Here is a 23,568-nt window from a genome sequence, read left to right as displayed (position 1 = left end):
ACGGGAAGAAAGTCGTTGAGGGCTTGCAACGTTAAAAGCACTGCTCTCATCTCCAGGACATTTATGTGCAGATGGTACTCGAACGGTTGCCACGCCCCATGAACCATCCTGCCCTGATAATGACCCCCACCCGATCAGGGAGGCATCCGTGGTGACAGTGGCTATCGGGGACGGAGGTACAAAGCACCTGCCTTGGTGAACCTGAGACGATGTGATCCACCAAGCAAGATGCTCTTTGCATGTCTGTGTCACCAGAATCTGGTGACGCATTGGAAGTTGCTGGTATGACCACTGTGTGAACAGCATCCACTGAAGAAGGCGCATGTAGAAACGAGCCAGGGGAAGAAGAGTAATGGCCGCAGTCATGAGACCTAATACCTTTAGAACCATTCTGGCCTGTATTTTCTTGCCGGCCAGAATGATCCTGACATGAGTCTGAATGTCTGAAACTCTTTGTTCTGTAAGGGTAGCTGACATCCGAATAGTGTTTAAGTTTGCGCCTATGAAGGTAATAGACTGGCAGGGCGATAAGGATGACTTTTCGAAGTTGATTGAGATGCCCAAATGAGAACAAAGGTCTATTGTGTAATCCCTGGCTTGTATAAGCTGATGCCTGGTGGTGGCTGACAGGAGCCAGTCGTCGAGATACGGAAACACCTGGAATCCTTGACGTCTCAGGTGAGCCGTGACCACTGCCATGCATTTGATGAACACTCTGGGGGCTGTAGTAAGACCAAAGGGCAGGGCTCTGAACTGGAAATGACTGGACCCCAGCCGAAAGTGGAGAAATCTCCTGGAGCGTCTGTGAATTTTGATGTGATAGTACGCATCCTGAAGATCTATTGAGCACATCCAGTTGTCCTTCTGTAAGAAGGGCAGAATTGACTGAAGAGTGACCATTCGGAATCTTGTCTTCCTAACAGACTTGTTGAGTCTGCTGAGATCCAATATTGGTCTCCAGTCTCCCGTCTTTTTGGGGACCAAAAAGAACCTTGAGTAGATTCCGGGCTCTGAATGGTTTATTGTAACTGGCTGAATGGCTCTTTTTTGCAGTAGTTTTGATTTCTAACTCTGCAATGTCCCTTAGACCGGTGGTACATCTGGAAGGGAATTTGAGGGAAAGGACTTTCCTCGAAAGGAATTATGTAACCCTTGGATATGATCGACTGTACCCATCTGTCTTGAGTGAGGGAATGCCAGGCTTCTGGGTACAGTGATAATCTTCCCCGACTGCCTCCAAGGAGGGACAGCCGGGCAACACCTCAGGGATGCTGAAAGGGCTTGTCAGAGAGAGGCTCCCTGTTTCCCTGGTTCTTGGACCCCTCTGCCTCTAGAGCGGCGTCTGTTATTGTTACCCCTCTGCCTCTAGGGGTAAACTGACCACGTGAATCCGGCGTGACTCCTTGGGATTTACGGAACCACATCTTCCCGCCCTTCTGTCCTTTGGGATAAGGCCTAGAAGGGGTGGAAAAATGGACTCCAACAGCAGAAAGAGTCTTGCCGTCCTGCTCGCACCTGGTCAAGGTTTCCTTCACCTGAGGGCCAAACAAAGCTGACCCATCAAAGGGAGAATTTGTGAAGGACGCCTTAAAGGGATCCATAAAATCACATAGCCGCATCCAGGCTTGGCGTCTAAGAGCCACACCTGTGCCTGCAGCTCTACTCGCTCCATCCGCAGCATAAGATATTAGCCGCATGGAGGAGTTTGCAATGGAATTGAGGGTTCCTAGCTGAGAAGCAATTTTTCTTGAGCCCCTGCAGCTGTAGGATCCTGAACTACTTCTCCCAGCTCCTTCAGGATATCCCTTTGGAGTCTGGTGAAGTGACATAGGTAATTCAGCGACGCATAGCAAAGGTCGCTGAGGAAAACATCCGCCACCGTACCTATCCATGGTCCTAGAGTCCTTATTAGGAGGATGGACGGCACGGAAGGATCTGCAAGTTCCTTTTGGTGGCCGCAGCCACCAACATGGCATCAGCGGGACACCCTTAGTAAGGAATTGTTTGTCGCCGGGCAGTGATAAATTTTGAAGGCCTCCTAGGGACTGGCTCTACAGAGTCAGGAGCTGCCGCCTTCGTGCAATCACCTGCATAAGGGGGTCGAAGGCGGAGATACCCAGGAGGTGGAGGGCCGAGATCCAAACGCCTCTAGGTATACTGACTCATCCTCAGAGGGATTGTTGGTGGGCCAGTTTCCCTCTGTTTCAGAAGTTCTAGGATGTCTGAGAAGGAGACATCCTCAGAGGGGATCTAGGGATCCCTCTGACTCATCAAAGTCAGTATCCAAGTGACAGACTCGGGGAGTCTACATGCTTCCTCTTACAAGTCCTCTTCCTAGGAGGATCTCCCGAAACATCAGGAGAATCCTCGGAAGAGGGGCACATTCCCAATGGGGAAACCTGAGGCGGAGGATCTCTGGGTCCTGTAGCAAGAGAAGTGGCAGAGATGTCAACAGGTACTATAGAGGGAGGAGCTACGGGAACAGACTGCTGACTGATACCAGTGGCCAGTACACTCTTCATCACCTCGAATGCTCCCCTCCCAGGCAGGTCCGAGAGAACCCGCTCCGAAGAGCTAGGAACTCCAGGGACCACCGCAAGGGAAGTCTCCGAGGCAGATGTCGGAGCCGAGCTCACCAAGGCCGAGGCTCCAAGGGGAAGAGCGGGTTCGGACAAGGGTCCGATGCCACTCACCCCCTCGGAGGAGACCATGGAAGCCCGACCACCGAATCCCTCTAAGGAAGGTCTCGAAGAGGAGATAAGAGTAGAGGCTGAAGGAACAGAAGGGGTATCCGTCCTCCAGCCGTAGCAGTAACCATTCCGAAGACTCCAACTCCAAGCTCTGGAGTAGAGTTGAAGGAGGAACTGTAAGGGGTGTGGACCAACAGTCGCCTGTTGAGACGGACTGTGTAACATTTGGGCCAGTACCTGTGACTTGAGTAATCTACTGACCACTCTCTCTAGGTCATGATCTGACAACCTGGATGACCTTGAAGATCGGCTCCGATGGCTCCGTTCCGATAGAAGAGGTGAAGCCGGGCGAAAGTATCGGCTCCAAGGAAGGAGACCTCGACCTCTTCCTGGAATGAGCCATCGGAGCCGATACAATAGATCCTGTCGGAGCCGACCTCGGAGCCGACAGGAAGCTCGATGTATCGGCTCCAGCCGGAGCCGATACAGCCACCAAAGTAACGGTGTCGGAGCCGATCGGAGCCGACACCGATGCCTGTGCCACATGGGTGTCGGAGCCGATCGGAGCCGACATCGGCGGTCAATACAGATTCGGCACCGATAGCCATCGGTGCCGAAAGCTTTGTCAGCTAGAATCGGCTCCAGCCGAGCCGATCTCGACTCAATGCAGTCAGAGCCGAGGCCGCAGGCTTAGATACAGAAGCCTGGGCCTTGGAAGGTTTTACTGATTTTGGTGGAGCCGACTTAGCCGGAGAGCCCTCCGGCTTAAGAAGGCCCCTAAGAATCAGTTTATTCCGTCTCTCCTGCAGGACTCTCTGGCTGAAGGAGTGACAAATAGCACAGGAGTCCTGCAGGTGAAGAGGGCCCAGACAATACAGGCAAGAAGTGTGACCGTCTGTCAGAGACATCTTCTGACAGCACGAGTCACACTTCTTAAAACCTGAGACCCTCTCCTTTGACATGGTGCTGAAAAACACACACACACACACACACCAGTCAAAATTAAGTTAAATAAAATACCAAAAGGTATTCTATAAACCAACACACACACCCTAACAGGGGGGGGATGGGATAGGGAAAAGATTGACTAACAAAAAAAATTAAAGGAGACAGGGAATTTCTGTCAGAAAAGGTACAAATTAAACTTAAAAACTATCAATAAAAGGTTTTTGACTAAAAAGGGGCTTAAATATCACAAAAGTGAACAACTTACCAGGAGCTGGTAAAAAGAAGACCTCCTAAGCGAAGCGGCAAACGAGATCTGGGTACTTACCGCCTTGCATCATGGGATATGGGGCTGCCTCGAGCTGGTAAAAGTGACTCTCGAGCTTAGCAAGTGCCGAGTCGGAGCCGAGGGATCGGCTCCGAACCCATCAAGCAAGAATGAAGGCGAGATTGACAACTTAACGTTGATTCATAGATTCATAGGTGTGTACTAGGCTAATGGCCCTGGAGCCTTTACAAGCCTAGCCCATAGGATTACCCTGGCATCGTGCCACCCGACCTTAGTTCCCAGTGCCTCTGTCAAGTAGAGCCACTGGAGTGATCCCCTGAATTAATTTTCTATTTCCCATCCACTCATCAAGATTCCTCTTGAAGAGGGCCAGTGAGGCAACTCCACTTGACATGTACGGGAAGTCTATTCCATATTTTTAATCAACCAAAGGAGAAGCTGTGGAGAGCAATTGAAAAACAGCTGAAGGATTTTATCTGGGAGAGGAAGATGGAATGGATCAACTGGAATAAGCTGATTCTTCCAATAGAACAAGGCAGACTAGGATTACCCAATTTGAGGGGGTATTTTAGAGCAATGCAGTTAAGGCTCTTATACATAGCACAAGCAGAAAACTATAATTCAAAGTGGAAAGGGATGATGATACAGGGGGAAGCTCAAGAAACAAGGAGAGACTGGGATTTTGAATAGAGACTCTTGAGGAGAACGACAACAATCATACAGAATGTTATATTCATAAAACAGCAGGGAACATTTTAAGAACTAAACCAGCATGAGAATGGAGAAAAGAGATTCTGTTGATAGGAATGACTGCAGTTAGGGATACAGAAAATAGGCAGGAGGGGGCTGGAATTTATTGGAGAAAACTGGCAAAGGAACCAAGGTATTGGGAGCAAATAACTAGCAAGGGAAAGGTAATAGAATGGGAAGATGCCAAGAATTTATTTGGACTGCATGTTAGAGATTGCCTTCCCTATCAAAGATTGAGATCAGAGTATAGGCAAAGAGAAATAACTTGGGGGGGGGGGCTTAAACGAAAGATCAGCACTGGTAGAATTTTTAATACAATCTAAAACAGAAACCGCCATTAAAAAGGAATAAATTAGTACATAATATAAATATTGCATGATAACTATAAGAATCAAATCAGAGGAGCTTAGAAAGGATTGGGAAGAGAGACTAGATAAGAAATTCAAAAATAAATAATGGGGGGGACATACATATCTCTCCCCAATATGCAACAAAGTCTAAAAGGTTTTGGATCTTTGCATGTGTTTACATAGGTATCTTTATACCCCAAGTAGACTCCAAAGAATGTTTCTTCAGGTGAATAGCAAATGTTGGAGGTGTGACAGGGAAGAAAGAGGTGGTTGGGAATACATTTTTTGGGAGTGTAATGAGTTGTCAGACTAAGGATTCCCTGTGGACAGCTCTGTCGGGGATACTGGGCAGATTGTATTGACTACAGAGATGCTCTTTTGAGCTATGATACGGAATCGGAATTGCCTAGGCATCATAAAGCCTTGCTGAGTTTAATTATGGTAACTGCCAAAAAAAAGCAATTACTAGAAAATGGAAATCAAAGTCTAAACCAACTTTACTAGAAGTAGTGAGGATAATAACAGAGTTAAAACAACTGGAATTGGGATCTTTAAAAAAAGGAAAGAGAAAACTACATAGCAAAAAATGGGAACTGTGGGAACAATATATGCAGAGAAGTAACAAGGTTTAAAAGAAGTCAGGGTTTGAATGAGCTGTATAACGCTTAACCTGATAATTACTGGTTAGATTGTGTAAGTGATGTATAATGTTTGCAACTAGAGTTGTTTCAGTTGTGTCTGTAATGCATAATGTTTGCAACTGAAGTGATAATTTAATAAAGATGTTTCTTGTTCCTTTCAAATATTACCCATAATGTAAAGCCCTAATGTGGATTTCTGGTTCATTTCAGACTCTTATCCCCCCAACAAAGCTCCACTGGAATGTATGCATGTGTTTTTTTTTTTGGGGGGGGGTGGAGAATTAGCTGCAGGCCACCTAGTCTAGACATCCTGAGCAAAGCATCAGGTAGCTGGTTCAAACTTCGACTGAATAACTGACAACCACATGAAACATAACAGAAAAAAAAAACACACCATCATCCAAACGAAGACACTTATTTGTAAGCACAAGTATGTTGCCTCCAGTAAGCACAATGTTTAGCTAATAAAACAGGTATGTTACCTCCAGTGAGACGGCTTCTACAGTTGTTGATGATAATCTGCCACCTGCAGTGAGGGAACGGATCTGCCTCCCACATGGCTGTCTCTGAAAGTAGTTTAAAGGTACAGTAGTCTGCCCCAGTACGACTCCTAGGGAAGACAAAAGCAGCAACTCTCAATTCATTCAAATGTAAACACAGCACCTGGGGCACAACATCTCACCTTATCTTTTATCTCACTTACATATCTTATGGAGCACTTTATGATACAGCTATATAAGAAAGACACAATAAACCTTAATGCCCACAACCAACCTCTTTCTAACACAGTGCCAAATTAAAGATACTAGCTTAGTGTTCTGCACGAATACACTAAACTCAATACTTTTTTATTTATTTGCATTTGTTAATCATGAAGTTCCAGTTAGGCATTTCCTGAACCTTTTTTTCAATATAGATACTCATGGTATGCAAGTGCATAAAGATCAGTGCCGGGTGGGGGTACTAAAAGCAGGCCAGTCTATGATCCAAAGAAAGATATTTGTGAAAATTCGTAATGTCCTAACCTGGGTTGACTTAATATAAGCTAATGTTGCTACTCTAGTCAGTTAGCAGTTATCAAAGCTTCAAATGGATATTCTTCAGATAACAAGCCTGATACAAATGCTGAACTTTATTATAGGTCTGTTCAAATTGATTCAATATTCTTTTTTGGAATTGCTTCACTATTCTAGTACTAATCGTAGGTGTGACAGACATAAAGACCAAGAAGCAAAAAAAGCTCTTGTAAAACAGGTATTTTTATTCATGAAAGATTTTCCTGATATGGTATCCTCTGCTACCTTTTTGTCTTGGATATGGCACTTTTTATTTGTACATCAGACCTGAGTTCTGTAGCAGTCTAAACAGCTTAGTTTGAAGAACATCTCAAAAAGTAATATTGTCCAGATTAACAGAGAAAGTGTTAAGACAGTACTGGAAGAAGTTTTATACGCACAAACGGTGTCCATTTGGCATTAAAGAAATATGCAGGAACTGCATAAGCACTCCCAAATGCTGACATTTTTCTGTAATTCCTTTTCAGCACAGACAACTGTGACCATGGCAGGGCAGAGGATGGTAGAATCACCAATTAATTTAAATTATCCAGGTTCATCATAGTGAGCTGCACTGTTACTGACAATGGATATAAACATCAACAGGCCAAGCACAGAGATGATAAGGTACTAACACTGAGGGAGATAGAGAATGCCTGACAAAATGAAATTGCATTTCATGCACCTAAAAGAAAAGTATTCAAGTTCACGGCTGACAGAGATGTATTTTCAAATAAACCCAAAGGAAGTTTTGAACAAAGGTACTGAAGGCCTGAGCAACCATACAGAATAATATATTCATAAAGTAGCAGAAAGCATTCTAAGAACTAAGTCAATAAGAGAGAAATGACATTTTGCCAATAGGGATGACTGCAAGTACAAAAAACAGGCAAGAGGGGGCTGGAATTCACTGACGAAACCTGACAAAGGAACCAAGATATTGGGAGGAAATAACTAAAGCAGGAAAGGTAACAGAGTTGGATGAGGCCAAGAAGATATTTGGACAGCAGTCTAGGGCTGCCTTCCCTAACAGGGCTTGATTTCAGAGTACAGGCAAAAAGAAGGGGATAGGGAAATTTTAAATTGAAGACCTGCTCTGGTAGAGTATTTAGCTGAATCTAGAACAGAAGCAGCTGTTAAAAAAGGGATAGTTAGTAGGGCACATAAAATATTGCATGATAACTCTTAAGAATCAGAGGAGGTTATAAAAGCTTGGGAACAAGAGACTAAAAACACAACTTACAGGAAAACAATAGGAAGACATATATATGACTCCCAAGTACGCAACCCAGTCCACAGGGTTTAGGATCTTTGGAAATCTTTGAATATGTATTTTTATATCCCACACAGACTTCAATGAATTTTTTTTCTCCGGTAGAAAGCAAATTTGGGAGGTGTGGTGGAGACAAAAGAGGTAGATGGGAACATACATTTTGGGAGTGTAATGATGAGTTGGGAGATTTTAAAAATTCCCTACAGAGTACTCTATCAGAAATACTGGTTGAGCAAATGGCTGTAAGTAAGGAAATTATTTTTTGAGCTGGGATACAGAATCCAAAAAGCGCCTAGACATATTAAGTTTAATTCAGTTGGCTGCCAAAAAAGCAATTACTAGAACATGTAAATCAAAGTCTACACCAACTATATTAGAGGTACTGAATATTTTTAAAGGAGATAAAGGAGCTGGAAGAGGAATCTTTACGATAAGGAAGGAGCATACATAGAAGTAAATGGAAATTGTGGAAACAATACATGGATAATAATGTTCAGGGCAGGAGGAGTGAGGTATGAGAGAAGACAGGAATTCAGCAATTTTTTTGCAATGTTGGACTGATGATAGTAGCAAAGAAAATATGTGTGATGTATATTGTATTTACATGGGGAATGTTAAAATGGTTTGTTTAATTTTCTATTAATATATGCTTGTCTGTGTCCTAAGTGATAATTTTAAAAGTGTTAAAAAAGTGCTGAAGGCCTTGAGTACATCAAGAAACAAAGCACCAACAACATAGTCAAACACTTCAAAGAGAGCAGTTTCTGTACCATGGCATGGTCTGAAACTATGCTGGAATGCAGAGATTGTTACCAGTGTTCATGAACTATACTAGCTGAGTATGAAAACATTTTCCAGGACTCTAGAGTTAGAGCATACTAAGGTTACCAGAGTGAAACATCTGACTACATGTGACAGATTCAACTTGTGTAGAATTAAAAATAATTGCCCAGCTTCCAGATCTTAGAATATACCTTTCTGAAACAGAACGATTAATCAATGTTATAAATAGTCAGAAAATCATGGATGCAGCATAGTACCACAACTGCACAGTAGCTTCATAAAAGTTGAGTTCGGATAAAACATACTGGACTGCTGAAGTGTATGAAGCGTCAGTACCTGAAGTCTGGGCAAATCTTGGGGCTAATATTGTCAAACAACATGCTAAGCACCTGATCTACTTCAGAAAAAGGGAACCAGAAACAGATTACTTTACACTGTTTTGTCAAGTAAGTGGTTAATTCCCAACCAGAATTTTAAGGACTGCTGTAGCAGCAAGTTCATTTGTAGTTTAAAAACTATTTAGTTTTGGAGAAACATGTTTACAGCAAGATTTCTAGCTTCTCTAAAATGATCTAATGATGTGGTCTTGGTGTAATTTATTTTAACCCTCTTGAAATCAATGTCTTCATTTCAGTGTAATTAAAAAAAAAAAAAAAACAAGAAACTTCTCTGTGTGGAAGATTTTCAATCCATATATATCCAGTTAATCACTGTACATTAATCAGATTAGATAATGGTAATAGAAGTAGCAAACTTAAATTCGCCCCAAGTCAAATAAAAAATATATAACTTGAAATATTTTACAGAATTACTAAGTATTCAAAAGTAATCCAAGCAGGGTAGGCAGTCCGTTTCCAGTCGAAAATCCTTTATTAAGTACACAGACAAGCAATCCAAGTAAAACAAAACTAACAGAGTAATAATTTCCTCACAAGCTTTCTAACTCTCTCTCTCTCTCTCTCTCTATATATATATATATATATATATACTTTTTATCAGGCAAGGGAGTGGTTTAGTGTGCTGTAAAACAATGTGTCATTGGTATACATGTTAAATTCACATCCCTTTCCCCATCAGTGTGACATTCGAGCTGGCCGTCCCCTACTTAATAGCTGTCATAAGAATATAAGCCTTATGTACTTTAAACAAAATTAATAATGATGTGGTACCTCTTATTTAACCAGATTATTAAGTCTGTGATTTTATCCAAGACAATATATTACATGGCTAGAAATATATAAACATTAGACAATATGGAAATCTAAAAATATATATAAATATATACATATACACTTTGCATGTAAAAAATCCATTGTAAAAATCCTTTTCTATTTCTATAACTTATTGTTAACAAAGATCGTTTCATCCTTCTAGACTTCTCCAGGTCTGTGTACAAGAACCCTAAAAACTATCTACATTGTATAATTAGTATTGTTATTACACATCATTTTGAATAAAGTGGGGAAAAAAGAACAAGAAAAAGAAAAAAATGTATGATGATGGGGAAAAAATATATACTTAAATTAAAACTGATTTAACATGGTATTTAAAACCAACTGGAAGAATAAAATAAAATGAGTCATGTAAACAATGTGGCAATTTTCTAAGTTCCAGTTCAGTTTTAAGTGAACTGTAGTAGTTTAGTCCAGGTTTCCTAAAATAATTCAGCTTTAATTGCCAATGAGTTCACGTTTCTCTAGCATATTCAGGATGTATCCTTCAAGATCACCCATGTCTATGCAATCCAGTATCTGAAACCTGTTTGTCTTTTATGAAGAGCAAAGTGTTTGGCTAGTGCATTATTTTTACATCCAGAGTGGATTTCTGCCAGATGACATGAAATTATGTGCTTAGGTTTATTTACAGTCTTGCCCACATAAAATGGGTCACATTCATTGCACTGTGCCCTGTAAATTACTTTTGTAGTGTTACAGTCACCCCTGCACTAGTCTTGCTGTTCATTTAAAAGTGCACTGGAACTTAGAAAATTGCCACATTATTTAACATGACTAATTTTATTTTATTTTATTCTTCCAGTTGGTTTTAAATACCATGTTAAATCAGTTTTAATTTAAGTATATATTTTTGTTTCCATCATCATACATTTTTTCTTTTTCTTGTTCTTTTTCCCCACTTTATTCAAAATGATGTGTAATAACAATACTAACTAATTATACAATAATATTTTTGTAGATAGTTTTTGAGGGTTCTTGTACACAGACCTTAAGAAGTCTAGAAGGATGAAAGCGATCTTTGTTAACAAAAGGTTGTGGAAATAGAATATCATTTTTACAACAGATTTTTTTTGCATGCAAAGTGTATATGTATATATTTATATGAATTTTTCAACTACCATATGGTCTAGGGTTTATATATTTTCAGCCATGTAGTATACTGTCTTGGATAAAATCACAGACTTAATAATCTGGTTAAAGAAGAGGTACCACATCATTATTAATTTTATTTATAAGTACATAAGAGTTATATTATGACAGCTACTAAGTAGGGCAGGACCAACTCGAATGTCACACTGATGGGGGAAGGGATGTGAATTTAACATGTATACCAACAACACTTTGTTTTACAGCACAATAAACCACACCCTTGCCTGATAAAAAGTATACATATAGTTAGAAAGCTTGTGAGGAAATTATTACTCTGTTATTTTTGTTTTACTTGGGTCACTTGTCTATGTACTTAAAGGATTTTCGACTGGAAACAGACTGCCTACCCTGCTTGGATTACTTTTGAATACTTAGTAATTATGTATAATATTTCAAATTCTATATTTTTTTTATTATTTTTTGACTTAGGACGAGTTTAAGTTTGCTACTTCTGCTACCATTATCTGATCAGATTAACATACAGTGATTAACTAGATGTAAATGGATTGAAAATAATCCACAGAGAAGTTTCTTGCACCATTTTCTTTTTGGTCCCACTATACTTGTTTAGTGGGTTGTTTGAGACTTCGGGGATAACACAGAGATTACTTGCATATCAGTGTAATTCAGGCTAGAGCTTTCCTGTTCCCTATGTACATACAGATGAGCCATACTACAAGGAGGAAAAGAAAGGGTCTGTTCAGGAAAGCCACAGCAGTGAAAAGCTGAATAACATGTCTGGGATAATAGTTCAGACTCTCAAGGCAGTACTGATGTAAAAAGTACAGTTATGCATGAAAACCTACCCTAACAGTAGATGGTCTAATAGAGCATTAATGTATTAGGATAGATTACTATAGCTTAGTAAAGTGTATGGAGGAGGAAAAGTTCAAAAATCTAGGAGCCTCTGGAGACTGGTCATGGCAAAACCTGTTCTGGACTTGGAAAATTAATTTGGTTTGTAATGCATTGCAAAAATAAATACAGAACAAGTTGATGCCTCTAGAATATGTTTAGCATCCACCCCTTTCCAGAAAGCCAAAGATGAAGCCAAAATCAGAGTAGAAAGAGCCCTAACCATGTTGTGAAGTGATATGTTATGATGACAGTAACAAAAAGAAACAGCACAAGACAAACATCTGGAAGCTGTTTGCTTTGACACTGGTTTTCCTTTTCTCTTACATTCACAGGAGACAAAGAAAAGTACAGTTGTGTACCTACCATAAATGTAGATGCTCGAGTGTATTCACTGTTGCAGTCATTACTCTTGGGTTATCCTGCTAGCAGGCTACCCATAGTCGGCCCAATTCCAAAGTCTAGGTCCGGCGTCGGTTGCTGTCGCCTATTCCCTGACGTCAGTGCGCCAGGGGTATAAAAGAAGCAGCCAATGCCATTTTCTTCAGTTTTTCTTGCCCCAGATATCGGGTGCCCCTAAATTGGAAGGCTGAAAGAATATGCCAATAAAAATACATGCTCAAAAATAACATGTCCTTCATCTACAAGCAAATATAGAGAAGTGTAGATAAGTCTCACAAAGGAAAGGGGGGATGGTGGGTGGGTAACCTGGACTGCAACAGTGAATACACTCGAACATCTACATTTATGGTAGGTACACAACTGTACTATGTTCATCATGTTTCACTGTTGCAGTCATTACTCTTGGGTTGAATCCCAAAGCTGAGGTAGGGTGGCTGGTCTAAATAGGATTTGGAGAGGCTATGAGGCCCTGCAGAACTGCAGTGGCAAAGCCTGCCCTGGAGTTAGAATATAGAGGTAAATGGTAGTGCTTTGTGAAAGTGTGCACTGAACTCCAAGTTGCAGCCTCTAAGATATCTTTGGTTGGTACTCCTCTGAGGAAGGCTGCTGAAGTGGCTGCTGCTCAGGTGGAATGAGGCCTAATGTCCTTAGGCACTGATTTGCCATGTTGTAAATAGCAGAAATGGATGCAATGGCCTATCCATTTAGAAATAGTCTGTTTTGAGATAGCCTTTCCCTGTGAACCTGCAGCATATGACACCAAAAGTTGCTCAGTTTTTCTGAAATCTTTAGTTCTGTCCAAGTAGAATCTTAGCTGCCTGTGTATGTCCAAAGAATGCAGAATATTCTCACCCTTGTTCTGTGGATTAGGATAAAATGTTGGCAAGTGAATGGTTTGGTTAATGGCCACACTGGGCTCCACCTTAGGCATAAATGTAGGGTTTGTCCTTAGGGAAACCCTGTCTGGATGGAAAATGATGAAAGGTTCCACAGCCATGAGTGCTTGTAGCTCTGAGACTCGTCTTGCAGAGGTTATTGCTAGGAGCAGAGCTGTTTTCCAGGATAAGAATTTTATATCTGCTGTTGATGCTGGCTCGAAGGGAGGCAGTGTGAGTTTTTCCAAAACATAATTGAGGTCCCAGGCCGGAATTGGTGCTCTCCTTGGAGGCCTAATGTTTTTGGCTCCTCTGAGGTACTGCTTTAGCAAAGGATGAGAAAAGATAGGTGGTTCTGTATTGTAATGGGCTGAAATGGCAGAGGCATGAATCTTAATAGATGAGAAGGAAAGGCCTTTGTTAAGCATCTCAGTTAGGTATTGTAAAATATGAGGTATATTTGGCACACTCATGTCTATGCCTTGTTCCTGGTTCCAAGTAGAGAATCTCTTCCATTTTTCTGCATAAGATTTTCTGGTACTGGGCCTTCTGGCCTCCAAGATAACGTCCATAACAGCTTTTGTAAGTGGAGTGCTCTGAATGGTTTCTTTATCCGCCATGCTGCCAGATTTAAGGTCCTGAGTTGGCTGTGCAGGATCTGACTGTTTTGTTGGGTCAGCAATTGAGAAATTTGAGGCAATATCCATGCTGGACCTTGAGACAAGCTCTTCAGAATTGGGTACCAGTGCTGGCGTGGCCAGTCTGGTGCAATCAGTATCATGTTTGGCTTCTCTTGTCTGACCTTTAGGAGTACCCTGGAAAGAAGAGGCAAAGGGGGGAAAGCATATACTGTTAGATTTTTCCAGCTGAAGGATAGGGAGTCCACTTTCCATGCTTGTTTGTGATAAATCCTTGTGCAAAATTTTTTCAATTGGCAGTTGTGAGGGGAGGCAAATAGATCTATGTCTGGGCGTCCCCATTTCCTTGTTATCATGTTGAAGACTTGTGGATCCAGTTTTCATTCATGGGGATCCATGAAGTTTCTGCTTAGTTCGTCTGCCAGAGTATTTATTTTTCCTGGCAGGAATTGTGCTTGCAGGTGAACTTGAAAAGCCAATGCCGTGTCCCATAAGGTCATTGCTTGTCTGCAAAGAGTGTAGGAATGTGTACCTCCCTGCTTGTTTATGTACCACATGACCGTAGTGTTGTTTGTCTTTATCAGTAGTTGTCCTGGATGAAGCAGGTCCTTGAAAGCTGTCAGGGCATTTTGAACAGCTAGCATCTCTTTTTGACTGATGTGAAGATGCATTTGGTTTTCAGGCCATGTGCCCTGAATGCATTTTCCTGCCATATGGGCCCCCCCAGGCATAGTCTGATGCATCTGTTGTTGGTGTCTGTCTGGCTGTGGGTAACCTGAATGGCAGACCCTTGTTGTGGTGACAGGCTTTTGCCCACCATCGAAACTCCTGTTGCAGGCAGGGAATGAGTGCAATTACTGTCTCCAGGCTGTGGCAATGTTGAGTCCAAACACTTTTTAGATGCCACTGTAGTTTCCTCATATGCAGTTTGGCATATGGAATTAGTAGAATGCAGGATGCCATGAAACCCAAGGCCTGCAGGATTTTCCTTGCAGATAAGTGGGTTTTTGTTGCCAATTTCTTGAAGTAAGTAGTCAGATGCTTTTGTTTGTCTGGTGTGAGATAAGCCATCTGGGTAGTTGTGTTTACGCTTGCACCCAGGAATATTATTTCTTGAGAGGGCACTAGTTTTGATTTCTTTTCATTTACTGTGTACCCTAGGCCAATTAGTAATCTCTTTACAAACGCCAGATGCTTTAGAATAATGTCTTTGTTCTCTGCTTGAATTAGGCAGTCATCCAAGTAGGGATATAGTTGAATTCCTCTTTGTCTGCAAAACGCAATTACTGGTGCCAGGCATTTTGTGAAGACCCTGGGCGCAGTAGACAAGCCAAAGAGCAGTGCAGAGAATTGGTAATGCATTGAGCCAGCTATGAATCTGAGGTATCTTCTGCAAGACTGTCTGATTGGGACATGCAGGTATGCCTCTTTTGGGTCCAAGGTTACAAGCCAAGCCTTGTTGCCCAGCATGGGCAGTAGCTGCTGTAGAGTCAACATCTTGAATTTTGGAACTTCCAGAAATGTATTTAGTAAAGACAGGTCCAGTATTGGTCTCCAGGTTTTGTCCTTTCTGGGTACTAGAAAGAGTCTGGAGTAAAATCCTTGCCCCTGTCCTTGTTGTGGTACTTGTTGAATGGCCCTCATGCCCATGAGGGCTGTAATTTGTTTTTGTGCCTCAGCCCATTGATTGTGTGGCAGGTCTGGCATACCTTTTGACCTTGGTAGAATGTGGAAATGGAACCTGTAGCCTTGGGATACTATGTTCAGGACCCATTTGTCTTGGGTAATCCTTTGCCAATTTGAAGAAAAAAGTGCTAGTTTTCCCCCCTAAGGGGGCTGCCATTACAGAAGTGCTTGGATTTGGTAGAGGAAAGTCATTGGGACTGATTCCTGTAAGGTTGTGATTTGTCTTCTCTGCTCTTGGAGGTAGTAGCACCCCATTGTTTAGGCCTGTATGAGCCTTGGGGCTGACCTCTGCCTCTGGGACGCCTGTATCTGCCTCTTTGTGGTCTGTCTGACACTGGAAAGGACCAATTTTTTGAAGGCAATCTGGGTGGTTGTACCTGTAAGAAATCCTTGACTGTCTGCATGGATTTTGCTTTATCCTCCATTTTTTTCAATACTTCTTCTGCTTTAGTACCAAACAAAATATCATGCTGTAATGGTGCATCTAATAATTTTGCTTTAACATGATCAGGCAGATTTTGTTCCTTTAACCAAGCATGCCTTCTAATAACAGAACCTGAAACAGCAGCCCTGCAGGAGGTCTCCAGTGAATCATAACCACATTGCAAAGTGTGCTTTACCACTTGTTCAGCTGCGTGCAATAAATCCTGTAATTCCTTGTTTTCTGAACATTCGGTATTTGTCAACATTTTCTGTTTAAGCTGTGACATTAAATATTGCTGATATTTAAGCATATGAAACTGACAATTTAAGGCCCTTACAGCCAGGGTAGCAGAAGTGTAGACTTTTTTCCCCCATCTGTCTAGAGCCCTGGAATCCCTATCAGAGGGGACAGGTTTTTTTGCAGTGGAAGCTTTAACCCCCCCCTTGGGGCCTTGAGATATAGTTTCTGGGTCAGCAGTGGGGTTTTTATACAGGAATTTATGAGAATCTGGAACCCTGTAATATCTGTCTGGCTTAGCAGGCGCAGGGGGGAGACAGTCAGGGGACAGGCTAGACTCTGTGAATACATCGTCCACAATGTCTAGTACAGGTGGAATAGCTAGGGGTCTGTGCTGCGGAAGAAGCAGAAAATCTCTGAGCCTTTTCTTAGATTCAGAATAATCTTGGCTCTCCCAGTGGAAATTTTCTCTCATGGTATGTAAGGTTTCCCCAAAAGAATAATCCTCAGTAGGAGAGGCTGAAGGAATGGATTCTTTAGCATCAGAATCCTCATAGGGAAGCATGGAGTAATCTTGTTCAGAAGAGGAATCAGAAGAAATGGAAACCTGATCAGAAGAATTATACTCTGTCTCTTGCCTAGGCCTCTTATCAGGAGGGGGATGGGTACCCCTGATCAAAGTAATAAGGTCTTCGGCCATTTTGAGCATTTGTTTCTTAGGCATGGTGGTCTGAGTAGGAGAATGCTGTACTTGTTTCTTTGTCTTTAATGATGCTTTAGTCTTTGTCTTTGAAGCTGAGGATGGCTTAATGTATAGCTGTGTAGGTCTGAAAACACCCCCAGAAGCCGATGCCTGCTCAGTGGCTCCAGACCCATCTGAGGGATTGATTTCTGAAGATCCAATACCTTGAGTATCCAGAGGCCCAGTCGGCTCCACGTGGGAGTCAGAAGCGGCCTGTGGCTCTGAGGTAGTCGGCGCCAGGGGCTGTGAAAGTGCCTCACTGAGAACCGGCGAACCGGCGACTGGCCTAGAAGAGGCTTCGTCGTCGGTTTTGGACCTCGGATGCCTATCCTTTTCCTTGTCCTTGCGTTTTTTGTAAACTGCGGTCGTTGACTGATCCGACGGCATTATATAGTTAAATCTTCGGCCAAAGTAATGGAAAGCAAAATCAAACCGACGCTTGATTGTGCGTTGGTTAAATCTAGCACAAAACCGACAACTAGCAACGTTGAGATCACGGCCTAGGCAAGGAATACAGTAAGAGTGAAAATCCTTATGAGGTATTTGCTTTCCACAAGAAATACAATTGTTAACTTTTTCTGACATCGGTCTGGAGCAAGAAAAAAGTTTCCCCAAAGGGGTACTTAGCTTTAATGAAGACTTCGGATCTGAAATTCTGATTTGAAAATCTCAGGAGTCGGCCGACCGGCACTTGCGAACTGCTTTTGCTTTGGGCACCGCGCGGCAAGAAAGACTGAAGAAAATGGCGTCAGCTGCTTCTTTTATACCCCTGGCGCACTGACGTCAGGGAAGAGGCGGCAGCAACCGACGCCAGACCTAGACTTTGGAATCGGGCCGACTACGGGTAGCCTGCCAGCAGGATAACCCAAGAGTAATGACTGCAACAGTGAAACATCTAATCAGCTTTCCTGAAGGACCGAGCTCTGTCCAAGCAGCATCTCAGCTGCCTGTAGACATCCAGATATTGAAGAATCCCCCCCCCCCCATTTTAGGTTCTGGAAAGAAGACAGAGAGATTACTAGATTGGCTCAAGGTAAACTCTAAAACCACTTTTACACATAAAAGGAAGATTTGTTCTATAAAAACCAATCCTTGTGGAAAAAGATGTAGGGTTAATCACCATAAGAGCTTGTAACTGAGATATACTTCTAGCAGAACGCAGAGCAATGTGCTAATATTGTCTTCCATGTTAAGAACCTCAACTCCATTGATGAGCTGGTTCATATGATGGAAGGGTTAGCTTTTCCAGCACAAAGTTAAAATGCCAAGGAGGAGACACCTCATTTGTAGATGGATATATATGTAAAATCTGTTTCATAAACTGCTTGACTTGAGGACAGAAAAAAAGGGGAGGATCCCAGAGCAGACAAGCATAAATTGCTAATAGATGATGACTGTTGATGAAAGAGTAAGAAAGGCCAGAGGACAATAACACACAATCAACTAGCAGAAGCAACTGGGCCTTTTAAAGGATCATGACTCGTGGATTGGCACCAACTAGATAAGCCTTTTCACTTTGACATATATCATTTCAAAGTAGCAGGTTTTTTTAGCCTCCTTCAGTATCTGCTGCATATCCTCAGAAAAAGAGGTGTCTAAAAAGTATCAAAATTCTATCATCCAGGCAGTCAGCTGAAGTGTTTTCAGACTGAGGTGTATTAATCAAATAATGCCTTGTGTACGTAAATCCAGTCTGTGAGGAAGCTTGTGGTAACTGCCCTTTGTTAGCTTCAAAAGAAGGGGAACCACTGTTGCCTGGGCCAAAACAGAGTTACCACCACAATCTTTGGAAAGTCCCCTGAATCTTTAAAAGAACCCTGGATATCAGAAGAAAGGATGGAAAAGCATAGAAAAGCATTCCTGCCCATGAGAATGAGAAGTCATCTGTCTTCCAGGCCTGTTTGCAAGAAGTCCTACAGACAGGAGCTATGTACTTATTACAACTCTGGATCTTTTCATCTTCATCAGTCTAATACAACTTGTGGGTCTTCGAACTGCTTGTTGGATGCAAGCCAACAAAAAATAGTGTTCTAGCCTTAAGCTACTTTAAAAATTTCCTACCCATAATACACTGGCAGGTGAAGCTCCCTGAGATAAAGTTTACTGGCCAGTGATACAAAGAAATATGTTATAAACCCCAAAACGAACAACAGGCCCTCCAGAGCTAGAAACAGGAAGGATGTCATATTGTACAGATGAGGATGAAATGATCCAGCATTATGCTAAGTACATAAATACCATTTCCTATTTATCCTGTCTGTTCAATTTGACTTGTGGGTCAAAATCCCCAGCTACTTGACACTCAGGTGGCATCATGACAGGATACTCTGAAGGATAGTGGCTCCAAAGTAATCTCTTAATCTTGAAATCAAGTCCAAGTTATAATTTTAGCAAGTATGGTAGCCCATGCAGCTGCACAAATTCGTCCAAGGAAGAATTCCTGAAGAAGGCATCGACCATAGCCACTGGCCTCAAAGAATAAGCATTTGGTCTAAAGGACAATGGATGATTGTTGGAAGCATAAACAAATGTTATACAATAAGAAATCTATCTGGACAAAGTGATTTCGGAAACCTTGATGCCAATCTTACTTGGAACAAAGGAGACAAACAGATGTTTTTTTTTTTCTAAAAACATAACCACACATGAAAATAAATGAAAATGCAAAAAAAAAAAAAACAAAAAACAAAAAAAGAAGAGCCAGTGAGTAACTGCAAAAAGAATTTTACTGGCATTCTGGTACCTCAGCCGAATATCTTCAGAGGAATAAATTTCATCACACCACGCAGCCATTTTAAATAATCATCAATTAATTCAAACAATTAAATAATTAAACATATTTAAAGTGCTAGTATCATTTACAATAATGCATAAAAGTGTATTTAAAGTGCTAATGCCATAAATAAAAAAATAAAAATATATAAATACTTACACAAAACTCAAACATTCAAGTTAATATCTAAATTTAATCCTCTAGGTATTAATGTTCTATAATTTAATATAAATCTACTTTCCAGTTCCAACAGTTTTTGTATGAAATTGCCCCCACCTGCTAAATGTGGTTTGTTCAGCACACTAAAAAACAATCTATCATCATGTCCCCCATGTACCCTATTAAAATGATCAGCAATCATGCTATTCAGAAGTTTATTGAGTTACCGTAGACAACAAATCCCTGTACACCAATATCAGGAGAAGGTGGGGTCTAGAAGCGATTGAGAAGTTGTTGGGAGAAGGACCCTGTACCTCTTTCCTGGTGAAATTGTTGGAATTTGCTTTGACACACAATTATTTCATTTTCAATAAGGAAATTTTTCTTCAGAAAGTAGGGACAGCAATGGGAGCTAATTTTGCTCCCTCATTTGCCATTAATTTTATGCCCTATTTCGAAAATGTATGCATATATCCAATGGACTTTTTTCAAAGTTTGTCTTAAGGTACCAACGTTACACTGATAACCTCATTTTTATCTGTAAAAAAGATATGAGAGACTTTGAAGGGTTTATACAGCAGTTGAATAATAACCCATTTGGGATGCAGTTTACTTTCCTTGTCAACAAGCAGACAATACAGTTCCTGGATATAGGATTATATATTGATGGCAACAATAGAGTGCAATTTAAACCCTTTAAAAAGTGACCGCAGTTAATAATTGTTTGCATGCCAGCAGCCCCCCACCCCCACCCCCACATACACACACTTGTTGGAGTCTTTACTGTATGGAGAGTTTAAACGTGTTTATGAACACAGTTCTGAAAAGTTTTTGTTAGATAGTGAATTCATACAAGTAACAGAGAAGTTGTTTCAAAGTGGTTATTCTCAAGCTTCCATAGAAAAGGCCAAAAACAGAGTAAAATATGATAGTGTTGGGTTTATCGGGTTTATATCAGTCCGTCAAAATGGCTGAATATCGAATACCAGATGTTCAAAATGTAAAGTTTGAACACTGAAAATCGCGAAGTCATGGAACACTGAATTCTTTCCCAGGGAAAGAATTTGGTGGGCCGTTTCTGTGGCTTCACGAGCATCAGGACTGTGGTGGGAAGTTACGGGTCAGGTTCAGGTAAGTGTGCGATTGTGTGGATGATAGGGTTAGGGCACGGGTTAGGTGAGTTAGGGTTAGGGCGCAGGTGAGGTGGGTGTGCGATAGTGAAAGACTTTAGGGTTAGGTCGGGTTAGGTGAGTTAGGGTTAGGGCATGGGTCAGGTGAGTGTGCGATAGTGATGGATCTTAGGGTTAGGGTTTGGGTTAAGGTAAGTGGATAGGTAGTAGTGTATGTACAGTTTAGTATAGGGTTAGATGTAGGATTTTGAGTGTGTGTGTGTGGATTGATGTTGTTTTGGTGTGTTTGTGTTGCATGTGTGTTTCTTGGAACAGCGATTTTTTTTTCCCTGGAAAAAAAAATCGCTGTTCTAAGACTTCGATGTTTGTGCAGTTCGTGGTTTGAAGTTCGAACATATGGTTTTCGAATTTCAGACATGAACTGATATAGACCCAGGTTTATCATCACCAGGATCAATACGAACAGGCTATTCAGGGGACATGCACCAAGGGATAAAGGGGAAAAGAATATTTTTTGTTACTAAATTCTCTCCTTTTTCCATTATGATGAAGCAATCAGTAGAGAGTTTATGGCCTGTGGTCTGTTTTGATGAAGTACTGGGAGGTTTGTTTCCCAAGAAGGTGACTTTTGTTTTGATGAAGTACTGGGAGGTTTGTTTCCCAAGAAGGTGACTTTTTCCTACGGTAGGTATAGTAACTTAAAGGAAATTTTGAACTTCAAGATTGTTGTGGGGGGGACAGGTATGTATACGTGTGGTAAATGCAAGGTATGTGTAAGGGTTAAGAACATTTCTGATTTTAAGATAAACGGTAGGATGTATGTAGCTGTTGACCATTTTGACTGCTGTTCATGTGGGGTGGTATATATAGTGGGATGTGGATGTGTTCCTACTAAGTGGTACATAGGTTAAACTAAGAGTATGGTAAAAGTCCATATAGTAGACCATTCGGGAGATGGTAGAAACAAACATATTGGTAGCCCGATTGTTGATCATTTTCATAAGGTACATGGGGGACATGATGATAGGTTGTTTTTTAGTGTGCTGGCCAAATCACATTTAGAGAGTGGGGACAATTTCATACAAAAACTGTTGGAATTGGAAAATAGATTAATATTAAATTATAGGGCATTAACACCTAGAGGATTAAATTTAGATACTAACTTGAATATTTGAGTTTTGTATACATATTTATATATTTTTATTTATGGCATTAGTACTTTAAATACACTTTTATGCATTGTTGTAAATGGCACTAGCGCTTTAAATATGTTTAATTATTTAATTGTTTGAATTAATTGCTTGATGAGTATTTAAAATGGCTGCATGGTGTGATGAAATTTATTCTTCTAAAGTCATTCAGTTGAGGTACCAGAATGCCAATAAAGTTCTTTTTGCAGTTACTCAGGAGCTCCGTTTGTTGTGTTTTTTTGTTTTTTTTTCTAAAAGCTTAAGCTTTGTGAAAGCAAATCTATACAATTGCGCCCTTTTAAGGTCGGCCTGTACGGCGCCCTAGGCGGTCGCCTAGTTCGCCTATGCCTAAGGCCGGCCCTGAGTAGAATAGTAACTGTCTGTGCACAGCTAAAGTGTGAAGCAAATGTTCACATTTGCATGCATAAGGAGATTCTGTCTTCATCAAAAAACAAATTAGATGAGAGAGAGGATAATGCATGCATTCTCTTGGCTAAAGTTATAGCCATGATGAAGTAGGTCTTCCAAGATAGGAATTTTAAGGAAGCAAAAGATGATGGTTCAAATGAGGGCTTTCTTAATGCCTCTCTTCATCCCAAGCCTGTACTAAATATTACCGAAATTCACTACACCTGTAATTATTGTTTTTGACCCCCTCACATCTAAACCTTGGTTTAGTGCATCTGTCTGGTTTTGCTCACAAGTAAACATTAACTTATACAAGCTCTAAAAAATAATTTCTTGGAAATCAGTCTCATGATTTTAAAAACATTTCTGACACCAGCTGGCTGTTACATGAACACATTATTGTTACTTAGTTAATGCGGGGTAGGATGACTCTGCCAGAACATTTTCTACAAAAACTTACTTGTACCATTACTGGCAGTTTCAAGAACTTTCAGTCTCAGCTCTTGGCTGCTGGGCCCCAACTCACTGAAAAGATAAAACATAAAAAGTTGCATGATTACATACATTACAAGGTTACAGAGTAATTTGTTCAGTTTTCTTACCTCTAAGTGTCTCATTGCAGATGGTATTCAGTAACATCCATTATCTGCACTCTCACCACCAGACTTATAAATGAAAACGACAACGACCACCAACAAAGTAATTGTATAGTAAATTGAAAGCTAGAATGTTTAGATGATTGCTACCTCATGGGAAGTTTTCATATTTAAAGAGTTAAGCTGTATAATGTTGCAGATGAAAGCATACACAAAAAAATCACTTTTAAAACTGGTGTTCTATAAGTCATTTAAAGTGAAATCTAAATATCAAAACAGTCCTTGACTTATAA

General features: G+C 41.0%; 1 protein-coding gene across 2 annotated transcripts in view; it reads right to left on the bottom strand.

Moving 5' to 3' along the window:
• Positions 1-23,568, bottom strand: part of C2CD2L (C2CD2 like) — a 1,057,749-nt gene that overhangs the window by 262,540 nt on the left and 771,641 nt on the right. For both annotated transcript variants that reach the window (XM_044080867.1, XM_044080868.1), the window contains exons 8-9: positions 23,140-23,204; positions 6,148-6,275 (exon numbers count right to left, since the gene is read on the bottom strand). In XM_044080867.1, the coding sequence (XP_043936802.1) occupies positions 6,148-6,275; positions 23,140-23,204 (193 nt within the window). The remainder of the gene's footprint in view (positions 1-6,147; positions 6,276-23,139; positions 23,205-23,568) is intronic.

This window comes from Protopterus annectens, chromosome 8.part0 (genome assembly GCF_019279795.1).
Source record: "Protopterus annectens isolate FY-2018-M chromosome 8.part0, PAN1.0, whole genome shotgun sequence".
NCBI classification, from domain to species: domain Eukaryota; kingdom Metazoa; phylum Chordata; order Ceratodontiformes; family Protopteridae; genus Protopterus; species Protopterus annectens.
Note: the sequence above shows the minus strand (reverse complement) of the source record. Positions and strands in the feature narration are given on the sequence as shown.